Genomic DNA, 20,758 nt, shown 5'->3' with positions numbered 1-20,758 from the left:
GCACCAAATTCCACATAAAATGCTGACAATTTGATGCTTCTATCTCCAACCCTTCTTGAGTTATATAACAAAACACCTCAAAACTGTCCCTTAACACCCCATTTTACGGTAGTTAGTCTGTCTCAGACTTGGAAAACAACTTTGGAACGGTCCTATTTCAGTTGTAGGCTGTTTCATTCTTTTACGCCTGGTACTTGCCTCATACCGGCCCTTTGCTCGCCGCTCCCCAGGGTTTGCGGTTCTCCCCATCTGCGGCGTCTGTCGGTCCGGTGCTGCGCGGCAGCTGTGACCAACGACGGCGTGCGGGTGCCGCTGTGCAACCCGCCCGGTGGCCGGCTAACCGTCCGGTACAGGACAGGGCGACATGGGTCGGGTGGCGGACCCGTGACTCATGGGCCGTGTTTGTTGTGACATTCAGACAGTGGTCGGCGTACCGCTCGACGTCATTGAGACACTTCGTTTGGAGGAAATGGTAGCCAGTTGGTATGATGAGTTGACTGCTACTTCATGCTCTTTGGTGATTCATAGCGCCAAGTATGACTGGAATTAATGATAAGACAGCACGAATACTGGGAGTGTTTTCGATATTAGTGCGTAAGCCAGCCATTATAATAAGTTTAGATATAAAACAAACAAAAAGGTTTCTGCTTGGTGCAATCGCTTAGCTAAGCTGCAATCTTTGCCATCACGTTAACTGCACGCTGGTTTGGCCAAGAAACCATGTGAAGCGGTACCAGGCCACGGTTGCGTGTCTGCAGGTGCAAAGCGGAAAGTTTCACCGGCGTGCCCGCTCACTGATCACTGGGCTAACCTTTGTTTTTGGTCGTGTATCACACGGTATGAGTCACGGTCTTTGTGAGCACCATACATCCTGCACGCAGCTGCCCAGTGGAAAGCTCACAATGCCGGTTTGTGAGGAACTGAAGCGTGCTGTCAGATTTTGTGCTGCATGTGAACGGAAATTCGAGGCGTTTGAGGCTCAGTGAGCGTTAAATGGAAACCAGTCAAGGTTGTGGTATGAGTCAGACGCCTTGATGTAATGTTTTCAGGAAATAAGGTGATATGCTCTAGGCAGGTCTGGTTTGTTTTAGATACAAGTTAGGATACAGTCCTGTTGCCGGGTCTGCGGCCAGTGCAGGGTCAGATGTAGTGTTCATTGTCATGACTCGCAGAGAAGGAAGGTCTCCACTTTTGCATTTTCAATTTTGTGTCATATCTTTCATTGATTTGGCTGGCTGCCATTCCAGTTGGCAGCTGCGATGTGGATTGACTAGTAAAACATTTTCTGAACACTGAACGGTGATGAGTGAGCATCTGTACGTTGTTCACCCCCTGGCTAGGGCACCTTAAATTGTTCGTCTTGCTGCCAGACTTAGCACAATACATATCTTCAGTTCGCTGCTGACCCGTACGCCGTCCCATCTTTTCAATCAGTTGTCGCTACTATCGTCTGTATTTGCCGTGTATCTTCACATGACACGCGTCGGAAATCTTGGCAACATGTCGACACCCTCCATTGATACACGATAATGCCTTTGTCAATATGGACGATATGTCTAATCTTAGGATATAATCCTTTGATTAGGCAGTAATGCTGTCGATTTGCGCGGATCTTCATGGAGGCACACCGAGGTACCCACCTGCCCGAACTCGGGATTGGCGAATCTCTGCGAATATTTCATGAACGCATACCTATGGCCGTTATCGTCCTCTAATCAGCGTCTGGTACTGTGCAAGGTTTTCAGAAACATGTACTGGGGACGTTTCTTGGATAATCCGATAAGACAGCAACACACTTTTGTATGGAGCTTGGCGGCAGATCCACTTCGGCGTCAGACTCTGATGCGCATTGCACAGTATTACAACGCATACCTACCAGCAATGCAGCCAGTGCCAGGATGGACACAAACTTGTGTTTCTAGCTCCACAGTGCCAAGAAACGTTCTATCATATTTTGATGCCATATGTGAGGGGCCATCAGTGGGCTACCATATGTGACTGTCATGACAGGAAGGACAGCGTCAGGTGGCCGCAGCTCTCCATTGATCAATTACCGTTAGATGTACCAGTTTGTACATCATAAACACCATCAATCGTAATCACCTAGTCATGATACTTAGTCGATGCTAACCGTAATAACTTTCCTACTTCGTAAGCCAACCACGAGGCCTTGAGCCGTTTATCAGCTGTACTGAGTTGACATTCCTCGCACAAAAGTTGTGTTTTGCGCGGCTCAGCGCTAGAGAAACTAAACGACTTCGTTCATGTTCGCTGGGTCAGCCGACCGAGCATTGTTTGGTCGCCGGTGACTTGACTGACAGGATGGGCCGTTGCCGCGAGAAAAACTCGCCCGCGGAGACTCGCGGTGACCGGCTGGGAAAGCCAGCCACCTGCGGTGTATTGTCTGAGAGCCATCGCCGAGGAGACAACCGAGTGTGAAGGTCATGGTGACTCTGATGATAGCAATGATTTTCAGTCAGCCGGTTCGGCCAGCGGAATAACCTGGCAGCTCGATCACTATTACTTCTCATGGCTCGCTCAGCAGCCTACACATCCTCAACCTATCGCTAATAGGAGGGTGAAATGGGAGCCTTGAACTGTAGCTTGTGTCTCTGCATGCGTGACGGGTTATTTACTTCCTTCATACCGGCCGGTAGTAGAACCAACTCAGTTCTTTGCGTATCCCCAGTCCCCGTCCCGTCGGCGCTGCTCGGTGTCGTTCAGTGTGGACGCCGACTCTGGATCACCGTCGCGCCAGTCGGTCGGGGCCAGAGGTCTCACCGCTACCCTCCCTCCCTCCCTCCCTCCCTCCCGAACGGACGGCGGCCCTCGCTCGAACGCCATATGGCGTGGTGCCGGTCGGCGTGGCGTGGGGCCGCGTCGCTGCTACACACCGCTGGTCGCTGCGTGAGCCGCCGGTGACGCCGCCAATGACGCCCCCCCCCCCCCAGTGACGCCAGCCGGCTCAGACGGATAGGGAATGAGCGCAGAGGCATGTCCGGCTGACGAAGGCTTAAAACGATGGTCCCGCGCATTATGACAGACGCGTGGATATGTGAAAGTCATGAATGCTTTGATGAAGTCCATGTGGAATGTGGCTGAGGGCAAGTTTTTGTGCCCCCTGTCATCCTGCGCTATGATACTTGATGGCAGACAACACCGCACGACTGTCGTTTTTCATTGTGCTCATTTCGTTAGCGATAAACATCGGACGCCTTTATGTCCATACAGATTCTGTGTTTTGCTTACTTTCTAAGCAACTACTTGTGGATACGCAAGGACGTGATGGCTTTAAAGTTGGAAATCCTCGCCACCTCACGAAACAGGGAATGTTTCCTCCCCAGCCGAGCAGTTGCCGCCATGCCGCGTCAGGTGGCCCGCTAGCCGATGTGTGTCGACTGACTTTGTGGGCGATGTGTCTGGCGGCTGTCTGTTCGAGGATGTATGTCGGACGGCGGCGGTATAGCAGGTGGTGGGATGTCAAGTCTGAGACACAGAGCGAGCCCGCAGGCAGACAGAGACAGACGCCAGCTGTGTGATGGGAACAGACGCGGAGACGGAGACACACGGGCTGGAGGATAGACGGAGACGGACAGAGGTAGAGTGTTGGCGGAGACGGACGGACGGGAGAGGAAATAGACGTAGACGGACAGAGACAGACGCCATCTGTGCGATGGAGACAGACACGAAGACGGAGAACTACAGGCGGGGGAAGATATACAAAGACAGACGGAGACGAACAGAGAAAAACGGAGACGGGCAAGGGATCCACTGGTGGAGTCGAACGAGGGAGCCTGGCTGGCGGAGATGGACGGAGATGGGCAAGAGAAGACGCGCGTCCGGTAGACATCAGTATACAGACGGAGGGGCGAGGACATTGACAATGGTCGTTAGGACAAGGATCGGCGGCGATTTTCGGCCTCTCCATGCTAGCTGTGTGTGTACTATGTATGTAGGTCCCGTACAACCGTCCTTGGGCGACAGTTCCACTTTCCAAGCGCGCTGAACGGTGCCCGACCGCCGAAATCCGACCAATGACCCTCTCAAGTAAGGACACCTGACTGGAATTGCGAGCGCCAGCGCCGCTGTAGGGTGACACGGCAAAACCCGTGTCATCCACGGAACAATCAGGCTCATCACCGCGCCGGTCGGCCAGCTGGCGAGATATCGTCGCTCCAACAGACGTCGCCCGTGACACCAGACTGACTGCATTCACCGGGCAGATGAGACTGAACTTCAGGGTTCTTATTTTTTTTCTTTATGCGGACACACAGGGCTGCGGAGTCGATGGATTTTCGGCGACTCCGACTCCGACTCCGACTCCGGCTTTCAAAAACCAGCTCCGACTCCGACTCCGACTCCGGGCAGAATTGTCGACTCCGACCGACTCCAACTCCCGACTCCGACTCCGCAGACCTAGCAGGGCTGCGGAGTCGACAGATTTTCGGTGACTCCGACTCCGACTCCGGCTCGGGTTTCTAAAATCGACTCCGACTCCGACTCCGACTCCGGTCACAACTGTCGACTCCGACCGACTCCGACTCCGACTCCGACTCCGCAGCCCTGGACACATAAAGCGGCCTCAGCGAGAACCAAAGAAGATATTGATCAAAGTAAGGAGCCGGAGTTGAAGGTTGGCCTCCTTCGTTCCTTCACTGCCGGTGTCGATACATTTGTGGCTGCATTCGCCAGTGTCTGTGCCGCTGCCGCGGCCTGTGCCCCTACCAGTACCGCTGCCGAATGCCGCTGTCGACACCGCCCCGTTCCGCGCGGCTGACCTGTACCGGGGTCAGTGATCGTCACGGACCCGGTCGGTGGCTCAGTCGGACCGGGTGACGATGAAAGGCCACGCGCTGAAAGGCCACGACTGAAATGATCACAGCGCCGGGGCCGGGATGAAGGTCGCGCTGTGCGACAAGATTTTAAGCATTAACGACTGTTGTTGAATGTACGATTCTCTGCAGTCTGCATTGTACTACCCGACTGGTCCATTTGAAACTGCCTTTTCAGCGCATGTAAATGTTCGGTTGAACTTGGCTGGGTCTGAAGACCTCACAACGGCTTTATTACTACTTAGAGGGGCCTCGATAGCACCTGAGTCCCGTTTGTTGATCGTATCTTTGAGCTGATAGGCAACTAAAAATGCCGATTAGCGAACAATCAGACGGATGTGCCGATTGCTGATTTTATCATCAATCACAGGATTAGAACAGACGAATAGGCGGCCAACTATCTGAGTGCTACAAGGAAGTCTGATTACTGATTTGTTAATGTAATTGTATTGTTTTGGCTAGGCGTGCTGGACTCAATAACGTTACTTTCCCAATTGCCAGGATCGTTCCCTTTGCCAGAGCAAGTATATACCTAACTCCATTGCAGAGGACGCGTCGGGGTCGATTCTGAACTGTGCGGACAGCTGTTCAAACACTGCAGACGGATTCGCTGCGTTCGAGTGCGTCTGGCTCCCTCGCGGTCCGACGCGCTCAGCTCAGCCCGCAGAGGAAGAGGGCGATTAGCGTTCCGCTAGCCTGCCTGCCGACCACCTGTTACTGGTGGTAGTTCTCCCTGTAGACCGGCAGGTGGCACTGGTGGCAGTCACCGGCAAGTGCCGTCAGTCAAGAGATCTAAAGGCAGAGATCAGCGAGGCTGTCAGGTGACCTGAGAGAGAGGTCGGCGAGGCTGTCACGCGACCTTAGGTCGAGGTCAGCGTGATCGTCATGTGACTAAGGATTCCCGAGAAGTTGTCGCGTGGCATGTCCCCTATCTGTCGACCTGGCTGGTGCGGTGGCTAGCCGTGACCGTCGTGAGTGACTGTGAAAATGTCACCTGACCTGACCCCACCCACCCATCCTGGCTGTCACCTGGTCTGTTCCTTCGTGCCGAACAAGTCTTCCGTCGGATACGTCCGAGAATCATATACGTCACACATTCTATCGTTATCCTGTCGTTATCTTTAGTACCGCGGTGACGCGTCGAGACACAGAAAAAGCAGGCCATCTCCGCCCGGGCAGCGGATTAGTGTGACCTTGAACAGTTGGGTACGGTGTCACCTGAGGTTCCCACCGTGCCACGAGAGCTACTGGTGGACAACCGGATGATAGCGGGACCGGATGTCTTCCCTCCAAGTGGCCAGCCAGCCGAGGACGGTGAATCGTTAGCGCTTCCGAAAGTCGTTAGGCGGTCCTGAGCTAAATTGAAATGTGTGTATTGTAACAGACGGTAGTCGTGTGGTCCAACCGCATTTCGGTTATGTGATACTTTGAGCGTATTGAATATGAAATATCTCTACTCGTCGTCAAGTCATTAGACGCTGCTTCAGGTCCATGCGTAGCCCCATTCGACTGCTGCGCCTGTGGCTCGCCGGGGCACCTTACTGTCCAGGCCGTGTGCTCCGTCTCCACACGGTCCGAACCGGACGCGACCCCTGACCTCCTGTGGGCGGCACAGCGTGACCTCTGACCCGGGTCACCACCCCGGATCAGCCCACCGTTTTTACCGTGAACTCTATATTAGGGTGGCTGAATGCACGAAGGTATGAATTTGACTGAGCCTCCATTAGTGAATCTCGGATCCGCCCAATTGACGCTGTATTAACTGAAACTTATTACTGAGCGACTGCTAGATGGCGATCGTTAGCGCACCAGCTGGTACAGACATTAGCGTGTTTGTGTGTCGAGTTGTTCCGCGTTCCAGGCGGGGCATGTCGTTCTACGACCAATCGCTGTCCTGGCGATGTTGTTCGAAGTGTAATTAGTGTCAGGAAGCTTGTTATGAGCTGGGACATTCCCACGCTTATAAGAGCTGAAAATGTTTTTGGACGCCGGAAGGAACTTAATTGAATAACGGCGATGTATTAAACGCTTTTGTTTGATCTGACCTAGCAGTACGCACAAGAAACTTAAGGGAATTTGGAAATTAGGAACCAGTTCTATTCTGACTGCGCCCCGTGCCTTCTGTATTCTGACTGTTCCCTTGGCGTGTCGGCAGGTGCCCTGATGAACCTGAACGAAGCCACACTGCTCAACAACGTACGGCTTCGCTACGGACGGGACGCCATCTATGTAAGTCGCGTCATCGCTCCGGTCGGGGGGGGGGGGGGAGGGGGCTGTCCGTCGAAGGCTGTGAGGGCCGAGGGGATGGGTTCGGTGAGGGGCAGACAGCTGGAACTGGGTCGTGTCGTCGCTGGGGATCATTTTGTGCGTATTTTGTCATGCGAGAGGACTGCGTTGAGCTGTTGGCCACATATTCAAAACCTCCCCTCTAACATGAGCCAGCCGAACCCATTAGCGAAGTCGCCCACAAAAATCAGCTTGCAAGGAGTTCCCTGAGGCAGTATCTACCAGACTAAAGAGTGATCTTGCATTAGATCATCAGAAATAGTGTTCCACTTTGACCGTACTGACACCTTTTGACACGGACAAGTAGCAACTTCGTTAGATCGGCATGTTGTGGAGTCTCGCTGTATTGCACATTGCAAGGTCTTGGCTATGCTAGGTTGCACTGAGGTATATTGCAAGGCCGCACCAGCCGACACGGCTCATACCAGGCAGCTGGCGGTCTCTGTCGGGTTCTTCGTTAACCGTGAGTGGTTCAGCCCGGTCGTGCCCGGAATGTGCCCCTGTCACAGTTATAGAGCGCGACCGCCGAACAACGTGAGTTCCGCCATAGCCACGGTCGATGCGAGCCACGGAGCCTGCCCCTACCACGGTCTGGAGTCTCGAGCAGTATGTTTCCGAAATGGTCCCGGAGCCTGCCCCCGCCGCGATCGTGGAGTCGTGGCCATTGTGCCTCCCTCCGCGGCTACGTAGCCCGCCCTGCCGCGATCGAAGCGAGTCACGATCAGTATGTGTTTCCGCCATGGCCACGAAGTCGTCACGCACCAGCAGTCACCTGTACCGACGCGGATAGCGGCGGCGGCGGCGGCGGCGGCGCGTCGATGGTGGGCGGTGGTGGCGGCGGGTCGGGTGGTGGGGACTGGTGATGGCTAGTGCCTGGCAGTAGCGGCCAGCAGCAGCAGCAGAAGGTGGTGGTGTCAGACGGATGACGCTCCAGACTTCATGTTAATTTAAATGTTTACGTCAAGCTCCCGTCAAAAAGCCACGTAATGAGAATGGATGGGAAGCGGATGACGATAGCGTTCGTCCCATATGTTAGGCCCAGTTTTTTATTTTTTTTAAAGTTATTTGTGATTATTGAACAATCCTAGATCTCAGTCATCGTCGCTGATTGTCCATTGTACAGTATTTCACTGGCAGGGCGAAAATAAATTGCGAAGAATACATTCAAAACACTTGGGGAGTGGGCCTCGTGATCCCCACGGAACTGCAATTTGCTGTTCCCCCACCGGAACCAGAATTACTTTCTGACGGGAGCTGGCTGCTGCCAACTCTGTCTGTGTGAAATGGACGCCACACCCGTCTTCGGCTAGACCAATTCGAAAACACTGTACCCTTGACCGGAGTGAGTCACTGCGGATGTAGACGAGGGTCCGTTATACCCCCAGCCTCTCGACACCACGACGTTACATTACCCCTCCCTGAGCTCTAAGCCCCCCCCCCCCGACCCGGCGGCCGGGTTTGGTATCGATTCAGAGGCACGCGCCGTATCGGAGCTCTGTGGCACCGATAGAGGAGGCACCATACCGTACCCGGCGTGCTCACGGCCGGTGCCACGCTGTGTTTGGGGGAGGAGTGTGGGGAGGGGTCACGGTCACGCCCGCATCATTGAGGGTCACGGGTCGGCGACCGGTGGAGAGGGGAGTCGTGCTGCTGCCTCCACCGCTCTTGTTACTGAGTGGGGTGGCAGGCATGTCAGGAACAGGTGTTGGGGCGTTTTTCCACTGACTTCTGCTGGTTACCCAGACGGAAGACAGGCGAGCCAAGAGCCGCTAGTTTCCCAGACTTGACGTTGTTTCCTCCTTCAACGGGACGCTCTTATGGACTGCTGTTACAGGGATTCGTATCACAATACTAGCAGCTCCGCTGATGAAACCTGAGCCAGACGCGCGCCGCTCTCAATTTCCACCGCCGTGAAACCTCAGACGTCACAGTCGTCGCGCTCCGGCGCCGCACTCCCATTTGCATCCTGTTTGTGTCGTTACGGAGTGGCGAACCCACGACCGGACGCCGCTCTTCGGCGGGACGTTTTAGTACCTCACCGATCACCCAGCTGTTGGCGCGTCAGATTAGCGGACCCGTGATTGGGAAACGTCCGTCACCCCTCTGGGCTGACCCGGGGTTACCTGTGGTCAAATAATTCGTCGGTGTCGGCTAGTCAGGATGTTAAAGCAGTCGACTGATGGGAACTAGCCGGGATGCCGAGTCAGTTCCTGATAGGAAATAATTGGAACCTCGAGTTCGTCGCTAATGGAAGTTCGTCGCCTTGATTTGGGGGTGGTCGTATTTAGGATATGCCCGGTTGCCGGGCGGTCGCCCTGTTGTGTCACGACCATCTGGTTACGGAGCGAGCGAAGCGAGCGTAGTCTTTCCTTAGATTAACGGAAATTTCTGAGTATGAGCGGCCGGCCGGCCGGCCGGCCGGCCGGCCGGCCGTGGTCACGCTTTTGCGAGGCTTATATCTCAGCAACCACTTGACCGATTTACACGCGGTAATTTTTGTGGGGTAGCTTCATTCCTTCTACCAAGTATTGGACTATTCCTGATGCATGTGGGTGACCCCTTATGCACGTGCCACGTGCAAAACGAAGAGGTGTCAGTTTTGTAATTGTTGCAATATCTCGGTAACTACTTGGCCGATTGCGCTGAAAGTTGGCATGTAGGTAGGCACCCACTAGGCACTGCATATCCATGTGCCAGAGTTGGGGCGCTGCTGCACGTGCGCACGTGCAGGGGTCGTTTCCAGATCTCGAGAACGGCTCGACCGATTGCGCTCAAATTTGGTACACAGTTAGGGACCGGTTAGTAGGGTGCCGTGCACAAGTCAGTTTGGACCCATTTTGCACGTGCGCACGTGCGGGGTGCCCCTTCCAGATCTCGAGAACGGCTGGGCCGATTGTGCCCAAATTTGGCACATCGCTAGAGACCGGTTAGTAGGGTGCCGTGCACAAGTCAGTTGGAGGTACCCCCTCGCAATTTCGCACTTGCAAGGCCCACCCTCTCGCTCGCTCCGTTAGTCGCCCCAAAAGGCGTTATACTGGTATGTATGTAGGCGAATGTAGCTGGGACTGTTGCGGAACTGCTCGAGGATAGAGGGACGATGATGGTTCTGAGGTAGAGCGACATGACTGTTGAGTGTTGAGTGTGGAGTAGTTCTGTGAGGTGCAAGCTGTCGTCTGAATCTCACTCTAGGTCCTGAGAGCTGCGCGTCCTGAGAATGTCCGCTGATTCGTTGCATTTCTGTGCAGCGAATAGGTGACGCCAAAGGGTATGAACCTTTACCTTTGGGAGGGGTCGGCATGGGATGCGAAATTTATGGTGGACAATGGTGGCGTTGTAAACTTATGTGCCCAATGTCCGCCATGCAAAAGTTTGTATTGCATCAGGTTCTCATGGGTCACTTAAAACGGATGATTGTGATGGCCACTTGTCTGCTCTGATGGACGAGTCTGTTTGGTTTAATCCCTCTTATCGTAACGGCTATCGCTGTTGTACTTAATGCCTGTGACTGGTATCCGATGCTATTCACTATCAAACCTTGTTGACTTGGTGATTGGCCATAAGCTCCTAACCCCACCCAAATGGCTTGGCTCTGTCTTGGCCTTGATTCAGTAAAAGCGCCTGACCATTTGGAATAGAGTGCTGGATTATGAAATGCAGTGCGGGAATGTGATATTTAGCTGCTCTGCATTGTCTTTGCTTGTGTTCTGTATCTGTTGCGTTTAGTTTGCCACTACGACAGACAGGGCAAAATGGTAATTATAAGGGTATGTGGTATAACAAGAGCATTATCACAATGGAACAATCGCTGCGGTGGCACAAATGACGTCTTTGTCCTCCCCGGATCCGGGCCAACGTTTGTCCGAAGTCGGATGCCATGAATCATAACAAAGGACTTAGCAGATGCTACTTAAAACTCTGTAAGAAGACTAGAGCAATCAAAGTTGCGAATGCATGTTATATAAAAAAGTTCGTGTGTTATGGTTGCTCGATGCTCCGGTTTGGCTGGGATCCTAGCCACCCAGTGGCTATAACCTCCAGTCCCCGCAAGCATGGCTGTGCATTGTAACTGCCATGTTGTAACTGTACATTTCTCATCCATGCCGTAAGTCACGCTCTCCTCCGTCGTCTTCCGCAGACGTACGTGGCCAACATCTTGCTGGCGGTGAACCCGTACAAGGACATGCGGCAGCTCTACTCGTCCGAGGTCATCAAGAAGTACCAGGGCAAGTCCCTGGGCACGCTGCCGCCGCACGTATTCGCCATCGGTGAGTTATGAACAGCCCGGGTCTGTTGAGTGTTCAGACACTGGTAAATGAGTTAGAAGGCTGCAGTTAAACGTTACCTTGAGGGGGTGCTGAGTCTCAACTCTCCGATCACGATCAGTTTTTCGTTTTTTTTTTATAGAGATTGAGTTCAAGTTTCGAAGCTCTGCTTCTTAGTTTATGAAGCGCTTCAGCGATTTATTGCCTTAAAAATGTAGTTAATGCCGATTCGACATTCACCCTCTCCTAAAAGTATTCACAGAGTGAGCTACTGCATTTATAGAAGGTGCATGCCATGTGTTTCACTCCAGTTTGTTTGGGATTTTCAATCATGAAATCCCAGCTCGCGTGCCAATGTGGATGGGGTCTGCGTGACAACCCTCACTTGGCTAGGACTCGTCCACATAACTTGCCCATTTAAACTGCTCACACGAGATAAACAGTCGCATAAACTCCTGGACAGTCCTTTGAGCTTAATTCCATTAGGTCTATTTATACCAGTGTATCCTCTGGCCCCGATGGGTCCCGTCCCTACCTCTGCCGAGCCCCATCCGTTCCCCCTAATCCCGTCCACCATCCGTCCGACCGCACTATCGGCGACCCTGGCGAGCGGGGCGGGGCGGGTAGATACGCCGCTCGGCCGACCGACCGGACAGAGTGTCGTGATGTCATGCTCGCCGCTACCGCCACGACCAGGTGACGCTATCTTATCCACCCGCCGCCGGCCGCCCTGCCAGCCCGCCGCCCGGCGCGGTGCCGCCCCCTTTGTCAGTGGTTGGACACTGGGCGAAATTAGACGGTATCGTAGGAGATAGCGCGTAATTTGGCATACGCTGGATGGTGTGACTGCAATTTTCGCCAGTGCTGCTTTCATATGAAAGCCCCTTGTCCGTGCCATTATCTAAAGCAAAAGAAAGGCCAAACCCATGCATCGGCAGTCTACACTGGCATGACTGACGAAAGCTACTTCACATGCTGCGTTGTTTTATCATGCTGTTGAAGCATTTTAAAAGGGTGGTTTCGTCACTTGCGGTGTTTTCCTTACCTCTTTTGAATCAGTCCCTTTCCTTCTTTTTGCCATTGGCGATTTGTGGAGCCCAACAGAAAGCGATTTGAAAATGTGCTAAACTCCGGCAGCTAATGATGCATTGACTTATACACTATAAAGTAAATATATAGCATGCCAGGAGGCAGCGGAACTTTTTTGAATTATTTGTTAGACACACCCAGTCATCTATTGCGAATACTGGCCTGTAAGTCCCGACTTGAACTGACTAGAAAGACTTGCACCACGTTTTCTGACCTATCTGCCTCTTCTCTTCCGCAGCGGACAAGGCGTTCCGCGACATGAAGGTGTTGAAGCAGTCTCAGAGCGTGGTGGTTTCTGGTGAGAGCGGTGCCGGCAAGACCGAGTCGACCAAGTACATCCTGCGCTACCTCTGCAAGTCGTGGGGCAGCGCGGCAGGAGAGATCGAGGCCAGGATACTGCAGGGTGAGGAGCCGCCGGGAACTTGGTGGGAGGTTGATAGCTGCGTATAGGGAACAAATGGTGGCTGGAGTATTGAGGAATGTGCTCGGGAGGACCGAAATGGGTTGTGCTCTAGAGGACGAAGCTGGAGAATGCTGGAGGAGTGTGTTCGGGGCACGGAATAAGAGCGGAGGGCCGCGTGGATGAGCTTTGGATGACTGTTGGAGTCTAGGACGTTTATTTGGCTTGTGTTTTACGAGTCGAAGTTTATTTTGTTTTGGCTCTGGAACAGGATGTTTGGAGTCTCGTGTGCAATGCCGGCTGGGGAACGGTGACGTGTTTGTCTGGTGTTTTGTTTGTTGTCTGGTGTTGAGTTTGCTCAGTAGCGAGGGTAAAGCTGACTTGTTTGAGTCGTAGGTTATCTGTCCAGTGTCCACATTTTTTCCGGCTGGATCCATCCGCTGATGGCTCGGGTGTCCACCATTCATGATTGTTCCTCCATGTGTTATGACTAAATGAATACTGAATACAGTGTGATGGTTTATTGTTGGTGGTGATTTTTACTGTCTTTTACACACAAAAAGGAACTAAAAACTTACCTACAAACCCGCTTTACTACAGCTAATCCGATTCTGGAGTCGTTCGGTAACGCCAAGACGACTCGCAACAACAACTCGTCTCGATTCGGCAAGTTCATCGAGATCCACTTCAACGACCGCATGTCTGTGGTGGGCGGCTACATCTCCCACTACCTCCTGGAGCGGTCGCGGATCGTGGGCCAGAGCCGGGAGGAGCGAAACTACCACATCTTCTACCAGATATGCGCCGGAGCGCCCGACAGCCTGCGCAAGCAGCTGGGACTCAGCAGCCCCGACCACTTCCAGGTGCGGTGGGAGGGTGTGGGATGCACGGTGGGGAGAGTCCCTGGTGCAGCAAGGACGATGGGGATGCTTGGTAGATACGGAGGGAATAGACCTGGAGGGATCCCAGAAGCCAAACGCGACAGGTGAATGGCGAAACTGGAACGGGTGGGCCTGTATGAGCATTTTATGCTACTGTGTAGTTTATGTGTTGAACGTAGATTGCGAGCCAAATGGGGCACAGTGCACACATTTGGATTTATTCACCTAGGCCTACATTCTCTCTTTACACTGACTATCCCCTGTTTTCCTGCAGTACACCCGGCTGGGCTGCACGCAGTACTTTGCCGACAAGGAGAGCAAGCAGTCGATGAACGCCGACCGGCAGAGCGCCGACCACCGCAAGAAGGGTCCGCTCAGCGACCCGAACCTGGACGACGCCAAGGACTTCGCCCGGCTCGACAAGGTGGGTGCTGATGTGAACGATGTTTTTTATGCTTTACATAGGAATTCCACTTTCCTTCGTCTGATATACCTTATCAGTTTTTGAGACGCTCATCATGCGCTACGCCAATGACTCATGCCTCCACCCGTCTGTCTGGCATAAAACGCCACCCTGAGGTGTAGTAGCGGATGGTGTGAGCCGACTCGCTGATGCCGATTGTTGTGTGTCGCCAGGCGCTGGCCACTATCGGTTTGGGTGAAAAGCAGCGTCTGGACATTTACACGACGGTGGCGGCCGTCCTCCACCTGGGAAACGTCGCCTTCGAGGACAACCCCGAGGACAGGAAAGGTGAGGACGGCTGGGACACAGTCCAAATGACAGGACCGAGGCCTGGTCACGATGTCCCCCCCCCCTCCCACGCAAATGTACCAAGCATGTCTTTATCTGGATTCCTTAGTAAATTACACAAGAGCCAATAGAAAAGCTGAGCCTAGCATACATATCTTGGTATCTTCAAAACATAATTGCTGGTAAGCTTGTAGAAAACGGAAAACAGCCTACTCCTGCTGCTTGTTGTCTGGTTCAGAAGTATCAGTTGCTCTTCTGTCCGCCAGGTGGCTGCATGGTCTCTCCGTCGTCGGAGCAGTCTCTGGCCACGGCGGCCGCTCTGCTCGGTGTCGATCCCGACGAACTGAACCAGGCCCTGCTCTCGCGTGTGATGCAGACCAGCAAGGGCGGCGCCAAGGGCACGGTTATCATGTGAGGAACGGGCAGCGGGGAGGGGCGCGCGGTGGGGCATGTAGTGGCAGGGAATCAAGAGCTGATAGTGTGGTACAGGCACGAGTGCTTTTTTACTTCACTTGGCTGCTGTGAATGATGCATGGATCATTGCTACAGAATCTAAGATTTGTGTCTGGGTTTTACGACACATATTGTTTTTGCCCTCCGTAACTGACACTACCTAGTCCCACCACCCGGTGCTGAAGTCGCTAATTGTTTGGCCTTGCGGTCCCTACCGGCTCAAACTGACGGAGAGCTCGGCCATTAATTATAACTATATCTACGTCCCCAAGTAGCGGACAAACGTTCCACTTACCTGCGTTACTACATACGTTGCATACGTACTAGCACACCTTCCCAGGTGATGGTGTACCTTCAAGTTCCCACTACCCGTAACTACGCCCCGCCCGCGCCATGCTGCTGTGCATTGCATTCCTTACTAACACCTCACCTCGACCCGGGGCTGACAACAGGGTGCCGCTGAAGACGCACGAGGCGCACAGCGCTCGGGACGCGCTCGCCAAGGGCATCTACTCACGCCTGTTCGACTACATCGTGTCTGTGATCAACCAGAGCATCCCGTTCAGCTCGTCCAGCTACTATATCGGCGTGCTGGACATTGCCGGCTTCGGTCAGTGGCGAACTGTCTCGGGGACGAACGGAGGGAAAGGGGCTGAAAGCGCCCGAGCAGGATGTGGTGGGACCAATGCAAAGGTCGCTAACATGCCCGGAGTCTGGTTTAGAAATTTAACATTTTTGTCGTTGATGTTGATTAGGTATTAGCTATCCGTGGATTGGGATTTATCCAGTGTTAATTATTGTCCTTGGCGCATTATTGTCATCGTCGACCCGTTTCCGTCGAATCCCGTGTTTCTTTATTCGTTATTCATTTCATTTCCACTGACTGTTCCACGTGTCCCCTACTCGCCTCCAGAGTACTTCACGGTGAACAGTTTCGAGCAGTTCTGCATCAACTACTGCAACGAGAAGCTGCAGCAGTTCTTCAACCAGCGGATCCTGCGCGACGAACAGGAACTCTACGAGCGCGAGGGGCTCGGCGTCAAGAAAATCAGCTACGTCGACAATCAGGATGCTATCGGTACACAGCGTCATGGGAGGCTGGGCCGGGCTAGGGGTTGGCTCAGACTACTTGGAAAGGGTTGAGAAGTGTGTGGTCAAACGTATTTTATCATGTTTCAAGTTTGAACGAGTATGGTGCAAGCAACTGAGCTACCCTAAAGTTGCAAGTTGCTAAGTGGCGACAGTTATTACCTACTTGTCCACGTCACCTGTCACCTTTATTTCATATCACTATCTTTCTCAAGTCATTCCAATAATAGTTGACCGATCACCCATTGTCGTTTAAAATTTGGCATGTGCTTGCACGTCCTATCTACGAGTATCGCCATTCCCACACCACCGCTTTCTTTGCCACCATGAAAATCCCCCTACCTCTGTTTACAGACCTGATCGAGACCAAGGGCGGCATCCTGTATCTGCTGGATGAGGAGTCGAAGCTGCCGCGCCCCTCGGCCGTCCACTTCACCCAGTCGGTGCACAGCGGCTGTGGCGGCTCGTTCCGGCTCGCACTGCCGCGCAAGTCCAAGCTGCGCGACCACCGCGAGATCAGAGACGACGAGGGGTTCCTGGTGCGGCACTTTGCCGGCGCTGTGTGCTACCAGACGGTGAGAATCGGGTGGGGGACGGCAGCCTGGGCCGGTCGGAGTGGGTAGAATGGATCGGGGTGGGTGGAGCTTTATATATCCTGGAATATCCTGGACACTGTATAATACCTAACCAATCGAATTGAAACGTCGTATAACGGATTATTGCGTTTCATGATTTGTGTCTGTTTTATACTGTATACACATCGCAATGTGTGTTCTAGAATAATGCTCCTTAAATTTCAGGAACTTAGTCACGCAGTGGGAAGTTGAAAGCTGCGCTCCCGCCTGTTCCGATGAATATCATCATATTTTGTTCTCTAGGTAATGCGCCATTAGGATAAGTTTGTGTTTATGCTTTGTTTTCTTCAGGACAAGTTCCTGGAAAAGAACAACGACGCACTGCACGGTTCGCTGGAGGGCTTGATCCACGAGTCTCGCAACGCCTTCCTGCAGGGTCTGTTTGCCAGCCAGGCCGCCACCAACGGGTCAGTGAATAGGTAGTCAGCAGGGTGTGATTCTCACCCCTTTGCGCCCTTCTATGTTCAATGCGCTCTGTAGAAATGGGGTTGTTCTTGTTGGACAAATAACTCTGAGATGACAAAACGCAATAATAAGGAAATTGTCGAACATGTAATGGATTTGTATAAGGTTGGTGTGCTAGTATGGACCCGTGATATATTTTTACTCGATTCTGAAATGCCTCTTAACTCATTTTATTTCAATCTATCTAATTTCTCATTTCAATCTAGCCCATCAGCGAACACTGTTCTGACTCGCGCCACCACCTTTGTACCCTGAACAGGAAGGCGCCCGCCCGCGGTAAGCTGGCGCTCGGATCCGTGGGCTCCAAGTTCAAGCAGCAGCTCTCCGACCTCATGGACAAGCTCAACTCGACGGTGAGTACATGAGGGGGCAGCCCCCACCCGCGTTCTGCTCAGTGGAGATCTTATGTGTACAAACTGCGGCCGGCAATTTGCAATAGATGACGTGATGGTGTGATATGCTCGTAGCTTGGGTCTATCCAATCCATAGACATCCAACGGCATTCCTTGCTCATTCGGCAAGGAATTGCTGCACGATTTAGGAAGGTTAGCAAAGTAAGCTTTGGGGGAAGATCGACTGCCGTCTCCTTACATGCATATTGTTCATGGTTCGCGTTCTGTAATTAATATTTATGCAGATTGCACTCATTTATATGAGTACTCGTATTCATTTTACATTTATATCTGAGCACTCTTTCATGTAGGTAGCCTAGTTCATAGTCGTATAAATGAGTTTCTGTCTAATTATTCGCCTACTAACCACTGCTGCAAATGCGTTCATCCGTGCACCGTTTCCCCTGCAGGGTACCAACTTCATCCGGTGCATCAAGCCGAACCCCAAGATGGTGGACCGTCTGTTCGAGGGCGGTCAGATCCTCTCGCAGTTGCAGTGCTCCGGAATGACCACGGTACTGCAGTTGATGCAGCAAGGCTACCCGAGCCGGGCGCCCTTCAACGAGCTCTACGCCATGTACAAAAAGTACCTGCCCAAGGAGCTGGCGCGACTCGACCCGCGCCTCTTCTGCAAGGTATGGATGGTGCAGCGGGCGGGCGGAGGGTGTTTTAGATTAGCGAGGATGTGGAAGTACCTGCTTTTGACATTCATTTATTAGCTCAGTGGCGTTAACCGCAATTGCGTTTTTTATACAGTTGTTAATTTGCGTGTCATTTCCTGCAACATTTTGCACGTGAAGCTTACCAGATGCCAGTCCAGATAGGTTCGTCGATTGGCTGATGTGAGTACATGTAGTTATGCATGCTCAAATGATGCTAGCAAGCATACTCTGTTCCCGCTCTCTCCCTGACCGATTTCTGTTCACTCGTTCCACAGCTGCTGCTGCGAGCGCTGGGTCTGAACGAGCACGACTTCAAGTTCGGCATGACCAAGCTGTTCTTCCGTCCAGGCAAGTTCGCCGAGTTCGATCAGATCATGAAGTCGGACCCGGAGAACCTGGCCGCTCTTGTGGCGCGCGTGCGCAAGTGGCTGGTAGTCTCCCGCTGGAAGAAGGCGATATGGTGCGCGTACTCTGTCATCAAACTGCGCAACAAGATCCTGTACCGTCGCGAGAACCTGGTGCTGCTGCAGAGTCAGACCCGCGGCTACCTGGCCAGGAAGCACTACCGCCACCGCTACCTGGCAGTCATGAAGGTAACTATAACCGAACACTATAGGACACTATGACCGGGCTGTGGTACGGGAGGGGGGGGGGGCGGGAGGGGCTCGTTTGGAGGGATGGGGTTAGCGCGAGACACTTGTAAGGTTTTTCCTGTACCGATGGGTACAGCTGTGCTGATGGGTACAGGGTTTAGTACCTATTTGTGTTAATTGGGTCCTTAATCTACGTTAACCGAAATTCGTGTGGTGATTATTTCCCGTCTCTAGAGAACGTAGAGGAATGGCTGAGTGCCGTTATGACATGATCATTTGGCCAAAAATGAGACGTTTTCTTCTTCATTGATGCTCCGACCACAGTCTGCTCTGCGTTCTGTTCCCCGTCTCCCATCAACCACTGCCCCGGTAAACGAACCCGCTGGCCCCCAAGTACGTACTACCAGTACCCCTCGCCGCCCCCTTCCCGGGCCTCATGCCAAGACTAACTCGGCTCGCCGCGTCCACGCCCGCAGGTGAAGGGCCTGCAGTCGACGCTGACGCAGATGGCCGACATGGTTTCCAAGATGAAGAAGGACCGCGAGGCATCGGCCAAGCACGTGCAGCAGCTGCAGGTCTCCTTCGAGACGGTGGTGAAGAAAATCCGCTCCAAGCCTCTCACACAGCCGCAGGTGAGTCGCCGGCCGCCGGGGCAGGGCGTGGGAAACAGCCCCGAACGGCGCAACTTCGGGCCATTCTGATGAAATATGCAGCTTGAATATCGTGTTGCAGTTTGTTTTTGGTTAATTTCAGTGGTTGCAGCCAGTCTCAGTTAGCACTGGAACTATCGAATTAATGTCCACTTACAAATCCTTCCAGTGCCTATCCATGGTTGCTTTCAAGGCATTTGGGGATGATGTTTTTATGAAACATTGTGCTAGGCAATGCCGATCCTCAGCGGCTCTCACTCTCGGGTGATCGCTTAATTGAGTGAATTTTCTCGCTACATTGCCAGCAAATTCCCATGGGTGTTCGCCTTCATAATTTCTTCTGGTGCGAGACTCGAGTTGTCTAGCAAATACTGAGACGTAACTCAGCTGTGAGGATAATGACCATTCATTCACGAAATTATTAAGTTTGTTGTTCGATATCCGTCGATAAGCTGAGCCGCTCGCCGATAAGCCTTCTCTGTTACTGATTTACTATAACATTTGTGGCTAAGAAACGGAATTCGCAACTGAAATAAAATATCTGGTAAGATGTTTGAAGCTCCTGAATAGTGTTAACTGTCGATTACTACTACTATCTCAGTTCGAAGCCCCAATAAAATATTTCTTTTAAAATAAATTGAATATGCAGGGTCTTCCCATTTTCAGTTCTCCACACTGGCGCTCTACTCAGTCATTCCGCCCTCACGCCTGAACATTGCAGAGTGCGGATGCTTCGTAAACTAACTATGTGGAAGTTATCTCAAATGAGACGGAACGGCGAGAATAATAACATTCGTTGGAAGGTCGATGTCTGCACCAAACTCATTAGGGATGCCTAATGATCGTGTGATTTAGGATATACGTACGTCAGACGCTGCTTCAAACTATGACACGGAATGGAATTAAAATATATCCAAGACAGACAGACCCTAGTTTATGTTGGCTCTGTTTCAATTGCGTCGTACCGTCAGTTGTGCTTACCCATCGCATTGTGTATGGAGGAGCCTCGAGTTAGCCACAAGGTTTACCAGCATCCTGTCAGGGATATTTCTAGCCCTCAACTTTTACCATAGCATGTTGAAGCGAAACATTTTTTTCGTCGTCCCACCTGCAATGAGCACGTGACCAGGAATACCCTGTGATTTGAGTTAGTGAATAAATGTCTGTACGTGGGCACTACACCTTTTGTCAGTTAAATTCGGTGCGTAATCGTCCATTTGAGAACTAACGAAATGTGTGTAGACATACCGCAATATTATGTAGGGGAGAGTGGGGCAAAGCGGCCACCCTAACGCTTCTCACGATGCCAACGCTTGAT

The 20,758-nt window shown here is 52.5% G+C and overlaps 1 protein-coding gene across 1 annotated transcript in view; it reads left to right on the top strand.

Moving 5' to 3' along the window:
- The window catches only part of LOC122388303 (unconventional myosin-VI-like), a 45,651-nt gene that overhangs the window by 5,985 nt on the left and 18,908 nt on the right, over positions 1–20,758 (top strand). Inside the window, exons 3-17 of the mRNA XM_043379260.1 lie at positions 6,988–7,061; positions 11,254–11,383; positions 12,708–12,872; positions 13,470–13,732; positions 14,025–14,174; positions 14,387–14,501; positions 14,768–14,912; positions 15,407–15,564; positions 15,868–16,032; positions 16,398–16,618; positions 16,970–17,085; positions 17,403–17,496; positions 17,946–18,170; positions 18,473–18,790; positions 19,267–19,422. Of these exons, the coding sequence (XP_043235195.1) occupies positions 6,988–7,061; positions 11,254–11,383; positions 12,708–12,872; positions 13,470–13,732; positions 14,025–14,174; positions 14,387–14,501; positions 14,768–14,912; positions 15,407–15,564; positions 15,868–16,032; positions 16,398–16,618; positions 16,970–17,085; positions 17,403–17,496; positions 17,946–18,170; positions 18,473–18,790; positions 19,267–19,422 (2,495 nt within the window). The remainder of the gene's footprint in view (positions 1–6,987; positions 7,062–11,253; positions 11,384–12,707; positions 12,873–13,469; positions 13,733–14,024; positions 14,175–14,386; positions 14,502–14,767; positions 14,913–15,406; positions 15,565–15,867; positions 16,033–16,397; positions 16,619–16,969; positions 17,086–17,402; positions 17,497–17,945; positions 18,171–18,472; positions 18,791–19,266; positions 19,423–20,758) is intronic.

The sequence above is a fragment of the Amphibalanus amphitrite genome, unplaced genomic scaffold (genome assembly GCF_019059575.1).
Source record: "Amphibalanus amphitrite isolate SeventyFive unplaced genomic scaffold, NRLGWU_Aamphi_draft 000317F_arrow, whole genome shotgun sequence".
In the NCBI taxonomy this organism is placed as follows: Eukaryota; Metazoa; Arthropoda; class Thecostraca; order Balanomorpha; family Balanidae; genus Amphibalanus; species Amphibalanus amphitrite.
This window is presented reverse-complemented; position numbering and strand designations above follow the sequence as displayed.